Here is an 18,634-nt window from a genome sequence, read left to right on the forward strand (position 1 = left end):
GATCATGTTTCGGGTCTAAAACTGACTGTTACAGCAAACTAAAAAGCTGTGTGTGTGTGTGTGTGTGTTGTGGCTTGAACAATACAGCTTTTCATTATCAACCGCACACACACACACACATACACACACAGATCATCCCTTGATTTCTCACCCACTTCTTCAGCATAGCAAGACCAGAGCAGTGCTGAAGATCAGGCATTCTTTCAGCAGCCAGTAGGAAGCCTGGATTTGGTCGCAGTGGGCGTGGCCAGGGCAGGGTGTGGTCGAAAGGAGAAGGTGGGTGGAGTTTCATTGCCTGGTGACTTTTACTCTCAGTTAAATTCAGAGCTGAGGTTCTCATTCACTTCTGCTCTGTCACTACCAACAAACACACCTTCTTTTTTTCTGTTTTTTTCCCTCATGCTGCTGGAAATGGTGTTTAAATGAAGACCTTCAGGGCTGAAGCTCAGAAACAGCCACATTTCCTCTGACTTTAGTTTGGAGTAGGCTCAGATTTGGAGGGCTGAGTGTTTGGCACATTGGGCCTGAGGTGTGAAGTAACAGGTGAGAAAAAAGTCACTTACACAGTTAAATGATAAATGATGAACATTTTATCTTTTAAATTTCATGTTCATGTCTTCACCATGTGCTCCTTATAAATTCATTTCTAACTTTCCTAGAGAGAGAGAGAGAGAGAGAGAGAGAGAGAAATACCAGAAACTAGACATTGTCTCTTCTCATATTTACACTTTATCTGATTTGAAATTCATCTTTCTCGTCATATCTGAGCCACAATCTGTCTTTTCATCACTCGGTCCTGTCCTTGTGTACCTGCACGTCTCGCTCGGCTCCTCGTCACCTCACCTGTCTGACTGGCTTTACTCACTTAGTCATACAGGTTCATCATGCTGAGGGGAAAAAACTCAGCTTCATTATTCCTGGCTTGTAGCTTTAAATGGAAATTTTCTAATAAATGACAAATGATTTTTTTCCTTTGACCTGGTTTCTATGAACAGGGGCTTGTTTCTGTCAGGGCAGGAAATGAAGTGACACGACTGTTTTCTAAACTGTGAAATTAAACAGCAATGAAAATGTTTTGGATTTTATTTAAGGTCTGAGCTGAACTGAACTTGAGCTAAATCTCAGGAAATACTGAACTGTCTTTTGATCAGGATCTTCATTTGTAGATGTTTTTTTTTCCTCATTTTTTTTCCCTACACATTTTAGTTTAGGATTAAAAAAAAAACTGACAGATGACTGATCATTTAATTCAGAACTATTTATAAGAAATAGGAAAGAAGGTGGGGGCTTAGCTTGTTTCTGTCAGGACAGAAAAATGCGTCGCACTGGTATATAATCTGGAGAGGTTTTTTTTTTTTTTTTTTTTTTAAATCAATAACAGTAACTTTTTTTGCTGTTTGGATGAAAATGAAATGAGCTTTTACAGTGAGCTGAAGACCTGCTCTCATTTAATATTTTTTTTAAATAGAAAGTTTTATTCAGAAACAAACGTATCAGACTTGGCATGTATACTTAAGTATGAAAGCTTTCACTTGTTTCCATCAGGACAGTAAAGGGCGTGACACTGCTGTAGTAAAGATAATACTCATTACCTCAGTATTTTACTTTTGTATAATCAAAATACCGATCATATGAATCCTCACGCAATGTCGAAAGACGTTTTAGACTTAGTTATGATAAAGAATAAAGCTTTTTGCTTGTTTCTGTTTGGACCAGAAAGGCAGTAACACCATTGATGACCTTTTTGTTTTTTAAAATTGCATTTTAATTATTATTTTTGAGTCAAATTTACTGGAATAGGACTGACATTCTGAGATGATAGAATGCAGGTTTACAGTGAGGCAAAAATACTGTAATTGTTCCTGTTTTGTAGCTTTAAATAGAAATTTTACTCTGAAACAAACTTTTAGTGCTGGAGTTTGATATGGAATAGGTTTTATTTATTTATTTATTTAGCTTGTTTCTGTCAGGGCAGGAAAAAGAGTGACACACCCTTACTGTAGGCAGTAAAATTTAACAGCATTGACAGTTTAGAGCATTTTAGATTAATCTGAGGAAATACAGATGGATTTTTGAAAAGTCTCTTGATTTTTGAGTAGAGACATTTTTACTGCCTTTTTTCTTCTTTTTTGCTTACTACAATTTGGACAAAGGTTTATATTCTTATCATTCTTTGTTTCTGTCAGGATGGGAAAGAAAGTGACACTGCTAACATTTACCAATAATGATATTTTAGCACTTTTTTTGTTTGTTTGTTTGTTTGTTTTTTTACTAAAACATCTGAATTTTAAATTTTAAATGAAGTCTGAGGGAACACTAACTTAATCCTAGCACTGTACATTAGCCATTCTGCATCTTTCTAGAAATTTCCTCAGTATTTTACTGAGTGATACAATATGACGATACGATATCCATATCTTTAGTAAATATCATATCTTATAATATCAGGGATTTTATCTGTATCATCTGTAACACCGACCAACCCAGGTACTCACAATTTAATATTTAAAGATGCTTAATAAAAATATCAGTGAAGCCACAGTTATGGTATTTTTATAGATTTTAACAGGGAAATAATTTAGCACTGTTATTTTTCTGCTGCTTTGTTATTAAACCTGAATATCATCATGTGCATCGCATATTGTATTTGGGGGGAAAATGCCTCTAATCGTATTTTCCACTTTGCTCCACTTTGTCATTCTGGTGGAGCCCTTAATGGTTGTACATAGAACCTTACAACAAAAAGCCTTTTCCTATCAGATGCTAAGCTTTTTGTGAGCTAAGGACCCTTAACTATCCATAGAACCCTTGAAGAACCCTCGAAGAACCCTTTTTCCTAAGCATGTGTGTGTTAACTGAGTAAGTGTGCGACACAAACTCCAAATTAGTACTCATTGTTTTCTAAGAAGAAGAAAATAGGGTTCTTCAAGGGTTCTTCAAGGGTTCTTCAAGGGTTCTTCAAGGGTTCTTCGAGGGTTCTTCGAGGGTTCAGTGAGTAGGTAAGGGTTTTCTGAAACACTCTGTTGTAGGGTTCTACATAGAACCCTTAAAGGACAACCAAAGAACCCTTCAGAATGTAGTATGGCACTTGGTTTCCCTCCATATATATTTTTTGGATGAAGGTTTATTGTGAAGTCCTACAGAGGAAACGCAGTGTGAGACATCTCCTGATCTTCATCCTGATTTGTTCTTGTTTGTTCTTTGCTCGTTCCTGACCTTGTTGAGAAGAACCGGTGCGTGTGACGTTCTGTCTCATCAGTGCTGGCTGTTCTCTGCAGGTCTGCGTCATCCTGTTGAACACGTGTAGTCTGACTAGTCGAGCAGGTCGCGGTGCTGAAGGCTGACGGCACGCCGTCTTACTCACGAGCACAGGAATGGGGTTTAATGTGCCGTGATCTGTTTTATGAGCTCGCTGTGTCGGGTCTCGTCCGGCCCGTTTGCATCGTGGTCATTTGCCTTTGCAAATTAACGGCTTCTCCTTTCTTTTTATCACAGCTCTGTCACTCGTCTGTCAGATCAGCTCCAGAGCTCAGGGTCTGGTGTTTATTCTGCGCACCTGGACAGGTGTTTCCTGTTTGCTTTAGCTCGCTCATTGCTCGTTGTTGACTCATGAATAGTGTATTAATGGTGTATTTATAAAGCTGCCTCATGTCCCAATTTTTCACTCATTTCCTTCTTTTTTTTTTTTTTTTTTTTAGTTTACAATTCAGCTGAAGTGACACAAGAAGGATGATTCAGGAAGTGTTTTCAAATATCATGAGGTTCTACGACTACCTCCTCAAAAGGACAGGTAAGTTCGCTGTGAGTGAAAAACACTCACTTTGTGATGTCACAAATTAGGTTTGAGCCAATCGTGACCCAGTATTCAAATTACGATGGTATTGCATGCACAAATATCTAGCTAGCTAGCTGATTTACCGGGTGTTAGCTATGTGCTAGCGTTCGAGTAACAGTGTAGCGAAAGATATCAGTAAACATGTGAGCTTGTCAATGTTAGGCATTAAATAGTCAACAATTTAGTAATCTAGGTAGATTATTATTATTATTGTTGTTGTTGTTGTTATTATTATTATCTCGCTGTATCATTTCCATCAGTTAACTAGTTAAGCTGATGTGTATTTGCTAGCTTTATTTACAGCTGGATTTGCATGACATGAGTGTATAATATCTAAGGATGCTGATATCTACGGGCAGCGATAAGAATGTTTTCTTAATAAACATATAAAAGCAGGTTGCTTTTGTATACTATGATAGGTTATCTAGCAATATATCTTCATACTTTCATCCTTCTCTTCCTACAAATCACTGATGACATCATCGTGCTTTTAACCAATCATACACGTACCAGGTGTAACCCCGCCTCTAAGCTCCAGCCTGAGTTCCAAGTTAAACGATAGTTGCTTCAATTACTGTATATTCCAGACTATGGGTCGCCCAAGAATATAACACACACCCACAAATCTGTCTATAAATTGCTTTACTGTGAAATTTCACATTAGTATTCCAGCTTTTTTTTTTTTTTAAGAATATTTGTTTTCTGTTGTTTAGTTCAGTGTTTGTCCCATTAGTATCACCGTAGTATTGTATTTCCTAATCCCTCTGTCCTGACTTGGCCTGACTTGTCCAATCCCAAGCCCCGTCTTATTTTCTCGCCCCTTTAATTTCTGCATAGCAACCGTTGCTATCTGCCTTTATGTCATTTAACGCTCCAGATTTATTCATCAACTTGGATTATAACAGTAACTAAATGTGTGCAGGGCTTCGTATCGACCAGTTGCCTTTAAACTGGCTCGTCACGTTCGCACCAGAGTAGCTTCTGATAACCTTCCCGTAAATTTTGGAGTAGCACGCCTACCGTAAAGACACTAACAAATGGGCAAGTTGTATTTATATTTAGGATAATTCAAAAATGTTGAACTGCTGGAAGGCAAAAAAAAAGTCTTATAGTCCAGAAAATATGATAATAATCTGTCCAGCTGTCTGTTCTGATGATTTGTTGAAACATTTCCATATTTTTGCTCGGATATAAAGTAAATGATCTTTTATCTGTCTTCAGATGCACGAGTACGGGATTACCCGCTGATGCAGAGCCCGATCCAGATGACGCTCATCTTACTGAGCTACGTGTTTCTGGTGCTGTACGTCGGGCCGCGCTACATGGCCAACCGCAAACCTTACAACCTCAAAACCCCCATGGTCATTTACAACTTCTGCATGGTGTTCTTCAACGCCTACATCGTTTACGAGGTGGGAAACGGAGCTTCTCTTCACAGCACTTAGGTCTTAAATTCTATCCTTTCTTTGTCATTCCTGAGTTCATTCCCATGAAAGGAAATCAACTTGCAAATTTTATTCACATTTGCTCTGGCCTGTCCTTAAAGATGGAAATAATGTTCCTTTCCAAGCCACCAGACTTTGCATAAAACCTATTAAACTGTCAGTTAAACTCTCCGAGTGAGGATAAAAGACACGAGCAAATCTGTCAAATACGTCAAACCCAATCTGATACTGATCCAGGGGTTCAGGGTGATATCACTCCAAACCCAGTGCTCACCATGGGATTGGTTCATTTATTAATTTTTATTGTCGCGTCTGAGGAAGAGAACCTAACGAGACGACAGCAGAACCTGATGGACTTCTCCTTCCCTGATAATTGTTTAATGTTAAATACTCTGACTTTGTTTGCTAGTATCTAGTGACAAATACTACATTCTTAGAAAATTTACAATTTTGATTGTCCTTTTGAGGGAACGCTTGAAGATTCTATGTAGAACTCTACAACAGAGTGATTCCCTACCAGAAGGTAACTCCTTCTGGAGGCTAAGAACCATTAAGTAACCCATCAACCCTTAAAGAACCCTTGAGGAACCTGTTCTCTAAGTGTATACCAACCACCAATATAGTTTAGCTAAGTGGTAAACTCTTGACAGGTTCTAGGTTTTTATAAAGAAAATAATGACAAATAATAATGAGTTCCACACACTTTACCCAGATAATATATATACTTAGGAAAAAAAAGGTTCCTCAACGGTTCTTTAAGGGTTCATTAGATAAACAAGGGTTCTACTCTGAACTGTGATAGGTTCTAGACATTAAGAAGAATTCATGAGCAGCAATTTGGCATTCCACACATTTAGCCAGATAATATATATGCTTTTAGAGAGATCAGGCTCTTTTAAGGGTTTGTGGGATAATTAAGGGTTCTACCTGGAACCCTGATAGGTTTTAAATATTAAGAAGAAAATATTGAGCAATAATTTGGAGTTTGTACCACAGACGTACCCAGGTAATACCTGCAGTCTTTAAAGGAAAGGGTTCTTAATGGGTTCTCTAGGACTTCTCAGTGTAAATAAGTGTTGTGAGCTTCCAGAAAAGGATTCTACTTAGAACCTTTAAGGGTTCCCCAGCAGAGGCTCAAATGAAGAACTCAGAGAGGGTCAACTTAAGTACTCAGAATTTTTTTTTTTTAAAGACACACCCACACATTTTCCTCACCACTAGCTATTTTTTTTAAAATTCTGAAACATCTTTCAAAGAGGTGACGTCAGGAGGTTTTGATGCGTCATTGCATCAGTGTTCAAAAGTGCGTTTTCTCAGAAACCAGTACACGGATGTTTGGATACACGGAAGTGCGAACAGCCAATCAGATTCCAACCTTCATTATCCTGAAGTTTTGTCTTTAAGGCAAACGATTTGTTTGTTACTGAGCAAAATATAATAGATGTAATAAGTGAGGAAAGTGTAGTAATCTACTGCACGGTGATAAAGTGTAAGAGTATAAGAGTATAATAGTATTGATATAGTATGAACATCTTTATACCTTAAAATAAATAAGAAATTCATCACACCGCCCATGAAGGAATGTAAAAGCAAACTAAGGCCTGTACTTGAAATAACCGGTCCAAACGACATTGTGAATTCCACAGATGTCAGTCATTCTGCAATTACTCGACGACATCATCGCTCTTTAATCCAGGCTAAATGCTATCTTGCATCTGAGAGCTCATGATCAAGACACGAAACGTGTGTAACCTGAAAGAAGGAAATTCGATTCATTTTCATTTCTCGCTGTTTATTTCAGTTCATGATGTCCGGCTGGGCGACGACTTTCACGTGGAGATGTGACCTCATCGACGTCTCGACCAGCCCGCAGACTCTCAGGGTAAACATCAGCATCTGCTCATTACATACCAGCTGATTTATCGTTTATAGCTGCTATAGCGTAAGTGAAAACAGGAACTAACTTATTTCTCGAATGTTCCACAACAACAAATGTGACTATAAATGGATGAAAAGTATGACTTGTCCTTCTTTTAATAAATAAAAACTGCAATTGTTGGTAAGTTGCTGTGGTGTAAGAGGAATAAAACACTCAGGGACGTGCTGTTGTAGGAAAATAATCAGCTTGTGATTAGGGTGGTAACAGTAACTTTACTGGATCAGTGGTTTATTCCTGTCTTGTGGTATGAAAAGTGTGAAATTACAGTTGCTGTTTTTTTTTTTTATTTCTACAGATGATCCGAGTGGCCTGGTTGTTCTACTTTTCAAAATATATTGAACTTCTAGACACTGTAAGGACTTTTCTTCTCTGTCAGTGTGTGTTATATCCTTATGTGTCCATTGTATTCTGCTTTTGTAGTGTTCACTACTTAGCAATCACCTCTTTTTGGACGTCTTTTTGGGTTTTATGTTGTATAATAGAACTGTATCACCTCTTGCATCTTATTAATATAATCTGTAATGCTTTTCATGAATATTTATTACAATGCTCGCTTTATTCTTCATTCTTTTGTGTGTGTGTGGATTTTTTCTGCAGGTTTTCTTTGTGTTGAGGAAGAAACACAGTCAGGTGACTTTCCTGCACATCTTTCACCACTCGTTCATGCCCTGGAGCTGGTGGTGGGGCATCACTCTCACTCCGGGTGAGTCGCTAATCTCGTCTCTCAATACTTTGGGTTTTTAATGCAGGGCAAACAAATGGGCATTTCCTTTTTTAAAAAGTAAAAAAGTCTGCACTCAAGGGTTGAGTAGCCGTAATAAAAATTAATGTTCTTCCCTACATCTCTTTTTACTTTTTTCAATGATTTCCCCCTCTCCTTCTCTGCATTGTTTGAAAGACATAGATCATTGATATAAGGAGTTTATTTGGAATGGTTAAAAAAAAAAAAAAAAAAAAGGCTAGGACTCGATTCTCCACTCTTTAACATCCCAAGTTATTAGGAGGACGATCCTTTCCACATTTTAAGCTTTATTATTTATCTTTTCACTTCTCGGCCTTGAGAACTTGGTTTAATTCGACTTCTAAAATTCCCTGGCTAGAGGATTTACCTGTTGCTAGAGTCGAGAAAGAAGCAGCTATGCTACGTTTGGCTTGTTATCAGTAACATGCTGGGAGTATGGGCTCAGGCGAACAAGAGTCTCGGTACCACACCTAAATTTCAGACATTCCACAATATGGAATAACCTTTTTTTTATTAACGGATAGCAAACTCTCGGTTTTTCCTCTGTGGTCCAAGACAAACATTCTTACTGTTGAGCACATCTTTGATGACAAGGTCATCACACAAATTCACCACACAAATTCACCCTTTATCCCATCTTCTGCACTTTTCCGGGGTTTGCTATCCATTCTTTAGAATATGTTTATCCCTAACGCTCCTCACCCGCCGGGGATAGCGGACGTACGGTCTCGGGATTCGTATTAAACTGACAGGGAATTGGATTGGGATCTTCTTCTGGAAGAATGGATTTGCTGCGTCTAAATATTTTTCTCACCAGTTGATTTATTATAAATTTGCACTGAGATTTTAAACAACTCCACACTGCGCAGTCCAAATGAAACTCACTGCTGATGATTGATTGGTGTTCCAAATGTTCCTCAGATGTTATTGGTGCCTTTTGTCCCTGTGTCGTGGCAGCGTCCCGGAGTCGAGCGGATATGGAAAATCACAGCAGACCTGTTGTCCTTTCTCTTTTAGACAGAGATGTTCATGTATATCCCCGGCATTGTTCTCGCTCGGAGACGATTTATCATTCACTCTAAACCTTCTCCACAAGAAACTAGTACTACTGGCTTACTCAGCTGCTGTTCAATAGACAGTTCACAGATTTCATTTTGAGCTTGTCTCTTTGCTCCCTTCGCTGAAGTCTTTTTAACATTTTTCATTTTTTTTTTCTTTTGCTGGAAAAGGCCACTGCCAGGCAACATCACACAAGGCCTTCCATTGTGGAATTTTTGTCTAAAGGTTATTGATTTTGTTGCGTCTGTCTCTCAGGGGCTTTTTCTGTTCAGTTTGTTGGTATTTGTGATGTTAAAAATTCTGAATAAAAATATACTCACAAAAAACAGTTTGCACACCCTCAAGACAAAAATGAAGAAGGCAAAGAAAAGTAATTTAAATAAGTTAGAGGTTTAATAAGTGGTTTAGTGTGTCCTGTTTCACAGATGTTCCTTTATAATGACTAAAAACAAAAGATATTAATAGTGGAAAAAATTCAAAAGTTTGTATTTTCCTTGGGCTTAATCCTCCAACTCCATCCTCTTTCATATTTTCTTAAAAGATTTATGATTAAAAAAAAATTCTTAAAAGAAAATCTGTTGACTTTTGTGTTATGCTACAGATATTTTTACCCATATTTTATTTTTAACTTCTTGGAATTCCACTGTTTTGTATCTAAATTATAAAATAGAGATGCATTTCCTCTTTGTCCATTAAAAACAAGCAGAACTCGATGCCAACGATGTTGACCCTGTTGGTTACGGTGACAATTCCATATAAACCCTGCAAACATCAACCACTCGTTCTTGAGATAAGGTGCTAAGGAAAATTTTGGATGCACAGACAAACCGAAAACATAATGCTTCGGGTATTAGAGGCTTTAAAAACACCATAGGGGTACAAACTTTCAGGCATTCAACCTCATAATGAATGAACTCACCTTGCGTATGGAAATGAATCCCAATGTGTTTTGGACAGTTTACTGAAATCACTTCATACTGTTATGCATTTCTTGCTTTGTTCACGCTTTATAACTCCGCCCCTCTGTTTCCGAATCCCAGCCGGGGGAATGGGTTCCTTCCACGCCATGGTGAACGCGATGGTCCACGTCATCATGTACACGTACTACGGCCTCTCCGCAGCCGGCCCGCGCTTTCAGAAGTACCTGTGGTGGAAGAAATACATGACCGCTATCCAGCTGGTTAGTGTGCTTTACATTACATTACATTTATATTTACTTTTCCCCAAGATCAATAAAGTTTATCTTATTAAACTTATTCATCTTTATGATCAGAAGACATGCATCTGCCATACGTGGTCCCTAATGTAGAAGGTCAGTCTGTTTTGAGGGAAAAAAACACAATGAGGCGTGCTGTTATAGGAAAATAATCAACGATGGTGTGGTGTGATGCGGCCTGAAGTGAAGCAGATTTACTGTTCCTGTTAGCATGAACTGTTTTATTCCTCTTATACCACAGCAATTTGCCAAGGATTGCTATTTTTTATATATTAAACAAAAACTTTTTATCCGTTTATAGTTACCTTTAATGTTGTGGAACATCTAAGGGGCAAGTTACTTCCTGTTATCACTTGTGTTTTAACAGCTATAAAGAGTCATTCCCTCACAACAAAGCGTAAACTCCTCTGTCCTGAAGATGCTGGAAAACTTAAAGTTACAGCTTTACCTCTGACTGTTACAAAGCGCTGACACTGGAGACTCCTTCCCTACGTTACATGAATGTGTCCTTACAGAAAACTTCACCATATCAATAATTAATTGTTAAATAATTAATAAAGAAGCTTCAGCACAAGCTAAAGAAGATCATTGTGATTAAAGCAGATTAATGTTGAAGATCTGGTTTTTATTCTGGTTGGATCAGTGACAAATTGGTGGCAGATTTATTTAATTTATTTCCTGTTTTGTTTCCACAGACTCAGTTTATCGTGGTGTCTGTCCACATCTCTCAGTATTACTTCATGGACTGTGAATACCAGGTGCCCATCTTTATCCACCTCATCTGGATCTACGGCATGTTCTTCTTCGTCCTCTTCTCCAACTTCTGGATCCAGGCTTACGTCAAGGGCAAGCGGCTCCCCGTCAAAAGCGAAGGCAAACCCAAGCAAAACGGCCACGCTAATGGCACTGAGGCGGCCACGTTGGCCAACGGCACACACCTGGACAACGGCACTGTGCACTACACAAACGGGTTTGTTGTGAACGGGAAAGTAAAGGAGGTATAAAGAAAAAGGAGAAAAAATATACATGAAGACAGCTAGCACTAGCAGAGCTAGCAGGAAGGACTTAGTGAGAATGATCCTGGGTTTGTGGATGTTTTTGTGAGATCACAGGGGAGATGACGAGGCACGGGTCTGTTCACCTGCTTTGTTTTTTGTATTTATTTGTCCACGGTGCATGAGAAAGATGTCCAGCTTCACAGATGTCACGTTGACTTTTTTTCTGTTTTCAGCACGTATGATTCTCCCGGTTTCTCCAGACATGCATCTGAATCGAGTACTACTGTAAATAAATATTTGTGCAAAGTTAGGTGGTATGGATGGAATGACTTTTTTTATGTGTATAACTTAAAAAATAAACCACTTTTATATTAAATGTTGCATAAATATTCATGTGAAGCCAGCAGACTGGGCATTTTTGCACTTCTGGTTGTACAGTGATGTTATTCTGGGACAAAACTATGATCAAATGGATTAAAAGTGCAGTTAGTGATTTTATCTAATTTTTAGTTAGCTAAAGCCGTGCTCCCAAAACATACTTGGGCAAGAACGTATAAATGTTACAGCTGGAGGCGGAGCTTTCAGAACTGACATGTGAGATGATTGACAGATGAGTGTGGTCTTTGGCCTGATTGGTTGGATGTTGGTCCACATCACAATTTCACTAAACCTCTCCTCAGGTCATGTTTGGAGTCAGATGTTTAGAGATTAGATGTTCTGTGATTAGATTAGATATTGTTCAGTGTTCTCAGGTTGAGTTTGTTCAGTCCAGCTGTTTTATTCTGTACTTAAACACTGCTGCTGTTGTAAGAAAATAATCGACGTTGGACCAGTGTGATGAAGCCACTGTAACTGCACTGGGGTTGATTATTTTTCTATAACAGCACATACTGATGTGTTTTATTCCTCTTATACAAGCGCAATTCAACATTTTTAAACATTTTTTAAAATATTTATTTAAAGAACGTTATATTTTATCCATTTAGAGTTACATTTAATGTTGTGGAACATCCACAAAACAAGTCCGTTCCTATTCTCACTTACCTTATAGCAGCTATAAACAGTCATCCTCCCCCCCCCCCCCCCCCCCCCATATTAATGAAGCAAAGAAAGAAAAAAAAAAACCTCCAGTATGTCCAGCAAATTTTGCTGATAATAAACTGTCAGAAAACCTGTAACTCATACAGTTAAAGCACTGAGACTGGAGACTCCTTCCATAAACATCAAGCATCCACCATCTTTAACGGCACTCAATAACCCAAGAGTGACAACACGATAAAAATAAACATTTTACTGAAGACTCAAAAACTTCCCAAAACCTTCCATTCACTTGTTCTCGCACATTATTCACTTTACTTAAGAGTCAATTCATTCGCAAACTGAAGGCAGATTGATTTTAAAGCATCTCCATAAAATACTGAACATTAAATACTGCAATATACATCATAAAACCAGTTAACACATGCTTGATACAAAAAATACGAAATAAAAACAATCCTCGTGCACACATGATAAATCCGGAAGCGCATTTCAGAAAGCAAATGAAAAACCAAAAAACACAAAACCTTTATTTGAAATTTACAAGAAACTCGTTTGTATATAACTTAGTGGTGCGTAACCATGATTTAAAAACGCTGGTTATCGGATGTGCTGCTGGATGATGCTGCTGCTCGCCGGCTTGGCTTTTTTAGTGGGATCTTTCTCGAAACACTTCCACAGTCGGATGGTTTCGTCTGAGCTGATGGACGCCAGGATGGAGCTGTCGGGACTGAGGGCCATGTTCAGGATGCGGCCTTCGTGGCCTGGAAGACAGAAGAGCAAAATTAAAAAGTTACAGGACATCGTAAACATGGGGGAAAATAAATAAATAAATTCTAGCTTTTTCCAAAGTGATGGAACTGACCTTCAAGCTCGGCCACTTTAGCGAGCGAGGGATACTTCCAGATGAAGATCTTGTCGTGTGCGAAACCGTGACCAGAGACGAGCTCCTTGTAGTTCGGTGCAAACACGAGAGATGAGACCTGAAAAAGACGGAACAGATATTAGCGACCTGTTGAAGGTTTTCATTTGCTTTCTAGCAGCTATAAACAAAAACAATAATAATGTAGTTTGCATTTTACAGAGAAACCGCAAAGAAGCGTAAACTCCTCTGTCCTGAAGATGTCGGAAAATTTATTTACAGCTTTACCTCGGACTGTTACAAAGCACTGACACTGGAGACTCCTTCCATCAGTGTTAAACATCTTATTACAGAAAACCTCACCATATCAAAGATTACACACATTTTTAATCCTTTTATCATCAGCAGAGCGTCTGCTGTACGAGTCCCTGTGAATGAGCCGTTGCTATAGAAACGATAACGTATTAGAACGAGCGCATTAATTAATAGAAACCTGTGATTTGCAGCTGCGCTACTGTCAGAGCTGCTGTTATAGAAAACTAATCAACACCTCCTCTTCTGACCAATCAGAGTCCAGAACTCAAAGTCACTGAATTGTTAGGAATATTTGTTTTCCCCTCACCTGAGACTGCGTGTCCCAGGACGTGACGCACGAGCCGCTGTTGACGTTCCAGATGCGAATGTGGCGGTCGCTGGTTCCTCCTCCGGATGCCAGGATGCTGGATTGCCACGGACACCACGCCAGCGCCTGCACACGAAACATGAACATTACAATTAAAACCAAACCGCCTCCGTGCACGGCGTCAGCGAAGCTCCGGTTAACCGTTTTGATATTATTAGAATAATTAATTGTGTAAAAATCCACATTAAGGCGTGGCTTGTGTGTGCCACACCCACCTTCACGGCTCCTTGGTGTTCGCTGAACGTGTGCATGGCCGTCTGAGCTCCGCCCTGCGCGCTCGGCCAGATGTTCACCAGGTTGTCGTTTCCGCCGCTGGCTAAATAGCGACCGTCGGGAGACCAGGTGAGACCGCACACCTCCTGCGTGTGACCTCGGAGCGTGAACAGGTGATGATCGGCTACACGGACGTCGTGCTGGTGGATCAAACCGGATCTGGAGCCACTGCGATGGAGAGGAGAGAAGGTGAGGATTCTGCAGAAAATTTACACTTTCTGCTAAATCTGAAAGAAACGATTTTAACCATTTACTCCGTCTCCATGAGTGTTCACTAAAGTCTCTGTTCATGCATGTTCATCTAACATAGGCTGATTCACAGCTCTTGAACTTTTGAAGCAATTATATTTCATATTATTCAGGACAGGTTTATGTCCAGGTCGTCTCTGAAGATCCAGCGGTTCTTATTTTCTGTTATTTTTTGTTTTGGTACTGGTACAGTCAGTAACACACACTTCCACCTCCATGTTCAGGTGGCTGTAGGCCTCCATCTCTTTCGTTCTCGCTCTTCCCTACATGAACTCGGCCTGTTTAATCTGTAGAAGTTGTACTTCTGTTAGTGAAAGAGCTGATCTGAAGCTCACAAACCGAGTCTGTAGATCAAACAATGCATCGAGACTCTTCAAGACACGGACGTGACCGCGGATTCGATCCGACTCACCTGGACAGGACGTGATCGTTCCAGTTCAAGCAGCTGACTCTGGCGCGATGACCATCCATACTGCGCAGACGCTTCTGACACTGAACGTCCCACAGCTGCGGGGAGGTGAGCATGAATTAATCAAAGCAGTCATTCCATGAAAAGCGTTCGGTATTAAAACACAGGAAAAGGTTTGTACCAATTTCGTAAAAGCAAAATCATCATCGTATTTGGAGACATTTAATATTTAACGACCTCGGGCTTCATTTATCTTTGATTAAAGTTGCGTGGAAATGTTTTCATAGCCAAACTGAAATAAAAAATATTCCTGAGAGAGTTACAAATAGCTGTGCTGGTTTACTTTGTCCTTCTGTGTGCATGTTGATGAAAGAAAGTCAAGCATGTTCACGGCACATTTACATTTAGCCACGCCCACAAACCGCCATAAAAGGCAAAGCTTACCGAGCGCTAAAAACGACGTCGACGACTAAACGGTATAAGAGCACCTCCTAAACGCAGCATGTGCTAAATCTTCCAGTAATGCAGCTCAGGAATTGCGGCGTGTCGGCTACTACACACGCTCACGTCGTCTTTTTACAGGGCGCCATTACTTTGGTCCGAATTGAACGGCTAGTCTCGTGTCGTAAATTATGGATTCAAGTTGATATGAAGCAGCTGAGTTTCACAAAATGTTCCTTAAATTGGTTTGGAATTGAAATAAATAATAACCTTGAAAGCGTAATCCGTATAGAAAAAGTACAGTAACTCCGTTTTCCACATTTTACGTAATTACGTTTTCCACATTTCTTGCGTAAACGCTCCTGCGAACTATCTACAAATAAATTTGTTTGTATCTGGCGTCTCGAACGAAGCCTGATCTCCAATTTTAAGATCGAGACCCTTGAGATCAAAATATTTCTCTCCCCACAACACCTTTAATACTTTTTAAACAATACTTGGCAGACTTTTTAATTATTTTATTATTTTTTTACCTCCACTTTGCAGTCGCTTGTCCCGATGGCCAGAAAGTTTCCGTCTTTGCTCCAGGAGACGGAGGAGATGTAGCCGTTCTCCTCCTCCATCTTCTTCAGCAGCACGATCTGCCCCAGCGCAGCGTCCCACAGGTACACGTACTCCGAGAGCGCCACGGCCAGAACGTTCAGTCTGCCCCAGTCCATCAGATTCAGATCTGAGTGAACGCAGCAGAGAACAAGTCCGATCAACACCACTGTCCGTTTATCGTCCGAGATGGAAACGTGGTGGACAGAACCAGAACCAGAACCAGAACCAGCGTTAGAGATACTTACAGAAGTCGTTCTTGAGCTCAGGGGCGTCTAGAATCCTCTCTGGAACTGAGGATATGTAGCGGCTCTTTTTCAGCGACATGGGCGTGGGAACTTGGCTGTACAGAACCTTCAAGTTGTTCTGATAACCTATAAACAGAAAGTCATTTTTATTTTTATTTTTTTTTAAAGAGCAGGAATTAAATAAGTAAATAAACATTACATTTTTGTTGGGATTGATACACAGCACTGTGCAAAAGTCTTAGACACCCTATTTTTTTTTTAGTACAAACTTTGTTATAGATGTTTATTTTCTGACTTCTACATTATTGATTCAGTACAAAAACATTTTAGATTCCAAACATTAGTTTTCAGGCACAGAATGAAATGTTACAGAAAAATGTTTGTATGTCAGTAAAGAAAGCAGCAGATTCCATAAGAGACACTTTTCAGATAAAAACATAATGAAGGCTGCTGGGTTTCGCTGCAGAAATATGAAGCGAGTCGACAGTCAAAGTCTCCAGAAGAACTGTGGCTGCTTCTGCAAGATGCTCAGTAACACTTCCAGCTCATTTCCTTATAAAACTGCACACACTGCACCTCAGATACTGCTTTATTTATTTAAAGTGAAGGATCGTCACATTAAATACTGACTTTGTTTCATTTATTACTGTTTACTGCTCTTTATAGGATTTTTTTAATGTAGAAACATTTAATTTCAATATTTTTGAAGGCGTCTTTACTCTACAGCATTTCTTTACACGTGCCTGAGACTTTTGCACAGATCTGTATGACATGATGAAGACGCTCTGACCTTCGGGGGCGTTAAGAGGTTTTCCGGTTAGATGCAGGATTTTGGCCTCCTCGAGGTCGCATCCGTTCAGAGTCACGGACCAGGCCTTCTGGTTAGTTTGCTAATATTTGAACATCAATAAGTCAGTTCAAATCCGTGCACACAGATCAGGAGTATACATTTTCGAACAGGGGGAACACACACACACACACACACACACACACACACACACACACACACACACACACACACACACACGACTTACTGTGGATGACGCTGCTGCTTCCTCGACCGGCTCGTTTTCCTTGGCGATGAGGAAACTCGCCACGTCCATCTGTTTGGCGTTTCTGACGGGGATGAATCGGTCTCCTCCTGCCTTCGAGGGTGTGCTTTGGTTCTTACCGTTCTTCCCTGTTTAGATACAGAGTCAGAGAGGATTATATATGAAAATAAGTATTTAGAAAGCCAGGATAAGACAAGGAAACTTTATTTTTTTTAAAAAATGCCCGTACCTGGTGTTTTGCTCGGCGTTTTGGACATGCTGACAGAGCGGTTGGCGCTTTTGCTCGGAGACAGGGTGCTCGTGTTGGCCGAGGTGGACGTGCTGGCTTTCCTCTGCCACCTGGCCATCGGGGCGTTGGTGATGGGCATGTCCAGCTTCAACAGGCTCTGCACGTCATTCTCGAAACCGAAGTGAGCCATGATGAGTGAAGGAGATGAGCCTGAATCACTGAAGAAGAAGAAGAAGAAGAGAGGGAGAAACACTAATTAGTGCATGAAGATAAACTCATGAAGATATGATGTGTGTAAAAGTTGTGCATCAATTGCATGCTTTAATTAATAAAAAGGATTCTTTTCATTTTCATGCACTGGTTGGTTGGTTTTTACTTTCAGTCTTAAAGAAAAAAAATCTGGAGTAAATTGTGAAGATCGTATTTATTTATTTATTTATTTTATTATTTTTCCCCCACAATGCACTGTAACAATGTTGTCTCCAAAAGATGCACACACTTACACAAAAACACACAAATAACAATAAACACACTTTGCTTTTCTTAATAGGAAATGGATCATGCACTAGATGTAGTGCACACCACACAGGGAACTATTTAAGGCGAGACATACCTGCTAAAAACAAACAAACAAACAAACAAACAAAACCCTAATAGAATTTGTAATGGCTTTAATGGTTATAATGGGAATTGCAATGGTTTTAATGGAAACTCTAATGGTCCTTGAGGGTCTCTACTGGTAATTTGCTGCCTTCTATTGGAGGTATGTTAATGTCCAGTGGATACCATTAAGGACCAGTAATGGTGATGGTTTTAATGGTCAGCTGATGGTTGTAATGGTATTTGTAGTAGAAACCATTAGAATTTATCTGATGGTTTCTACTGTTTTTTTGTTTGTTTTTTTTCCCAGCAGGGATAAAACAAGAGTTTGCTTTGCTGTCAATAAATACATACCAAACAATAAAAAGTTATAGCAAAGTATTTGTTAATAAAGATCACAACTAAAGAAGTTAAGCTTAAAGAAATATTACTTTACTTTCATTTACACAGCACGTGAGTGATCTCGCGACCACGGAAGTAACGGTTAACCTTAACACCATTAAAGAAAACTGGGATAAATACATTTTTTATGTATATATAAAACTTACCTGATGCTCCACAACAGGTTCCCACCAGTCCAGAAATAAAATCAACCACTTGTTCCGGTTTATAATCAGCGCGTTTTGTCTCTTCAGAACTCAGATAGCGACTAAAAAGTCAACAGAGCTCTGAGTGCAGTTTAAATGACTGAACGCGCGCTTCTGATTGGTCCGTTTA

General features: G+C 39.5%; 2 protein-coding genes across 3 annotated transcripts; one reads left to right on the forward strand and one right to left on the reverse strand.

Moving 5' to 3' along the window:
• The first annotated feature begins 305 nt into the window (after positions 1–305).
• Positions 306–11,610, forward strand: elovl1a (ELOVL fatty acid elongase 1a). Of its 2 annotated transcripts, XM_034314586.2 has the most exons (9): positions 306–543; positions 3,496–3,564; positions 3,699–3,790; positions 5,057–5,247; positions 7,082–7,162; positions 7,515–7,571; positions 7,817–7,922; positions 10,061–10,200; positions 10,932–11,610. In XM_034314586.2, the coding sequence occupies exons 3-9, from the start codon at positions 3,730–3,732 to the stop codon at positions 11,238–11,240; spliced, it is 945 nt and encodes a 314-aa protein (XP_034170477.1). In that variant the 5' UTR covers positions 306–543; positions 3,496–3,564; positions 3,699–3,729; the 3' UTR covers positions 11,241–11,610. The 2 variants fall into 2 exon arrangements, with proteins under 2 accessions (XP_034170477.1, XP_026802158.1); XM_026946357.3 differs by lacking the exon at positions 3,496–3,564.
• A 900-nt stretch (positions 11,611–12,510) lies between these two features.
• cdc20 (cell division cycle 20 homolog) lies at positions 12,511–18,621 on the reverse strand. Its single transcript, XM_034314585.2, has 11 exons — positions 18,466–18,621; positions 17,318–17,535; positions 17,071–17,216; positions 16,827–16,926; positions 16,037–16,162; positions 15,722–15,918; positions 14,751–14,845; positions 14,032–14,257; positions 13,757–13,882; positions 13,138–13,255; positions 12,511–13,036 (listed from the first exon to the last, which is right to left on the reverse strand). The coding sequence occupies exons 2-11, from the start codon at positions 17,505–17,507 to the stop codon at positions 12,873–12,875; spliced, it is 1,488 nt and encodes a 495-aa protein (XP_034170476.1). The 5' UTR covers positions 17,508–17,535; positions 18,466–18,621; the 3' UTR covers positions 12,511–12,872.
• Positions 18,622–18,634: the final 13 nt, after the last annotated feature.

This window comes from Pangasianodon hypophthalmus, chromosome 21 (assembly GCF_027358585.1).
Source record: "Pangasianodon hypophthalmus isolate fPanHyp1 chromosome 21, fPanHyp1.pri, whole genome shotgun sequence".
NCBI lineage: Eukaryota > Metazoa > Chordata > Actinopteri > Siluriformes > Pangasiidae > Pangasianodon > Pangasianodon hypophthalmus.

What these genes read in the sequence shown, in the direction of transcription:
- elovl1a (XM_034314586.2), top strand. Translation starts at nt 3,730, where the DNA reads ATGATTCAGGAAGTGTTTTCAAATATCATGAGGTTCTACGACTACCTC. An exon ending in CTACCTCCTCAAAAGGACAG is followed by an intron (nt 3,791 to 5,056) that starts GTAAGTTCGCTG and finishes ATCTGTCTTCAG; the next exon opens with ATGCACGAGTACGGGATTAC. An exon ending in CCAGCCCGCAGACTCTCAGG is followed by an intron (nt 7,163 to 7,514) that starts GTAAACATCAGC and finishes TTATTTCTACAG; the next exon opens with ATGATCCGAGTGGCCTGGTT.
- cdc20 (XM_034314585.2), bottom strand. Translation starts at nt 17,507, where the DNA reads ATGGCTCACTTCGGTTTCGAGAATGACGTGCAGAGCCTGTTGAAGCTG. An exon ending in CAAGCGACTGCAAAGTGGAG is followed by an intron (nt 14,846 to 15,721) that starts GTAAAAAAATAA and finishes ACCTCCCCGCAG; the next exon opens with CTGTGGGACGTTCAGTGTCA. An exon ending in TAAAGTGGCCGAGCTTGAAG is followed by an intron (nt 13,037 to 13,137) that starts GTCAGTTCCATC and finishes TCTGTCTTCCAG; the next exon opens with GCCACGAAGGCCGCATCCTG.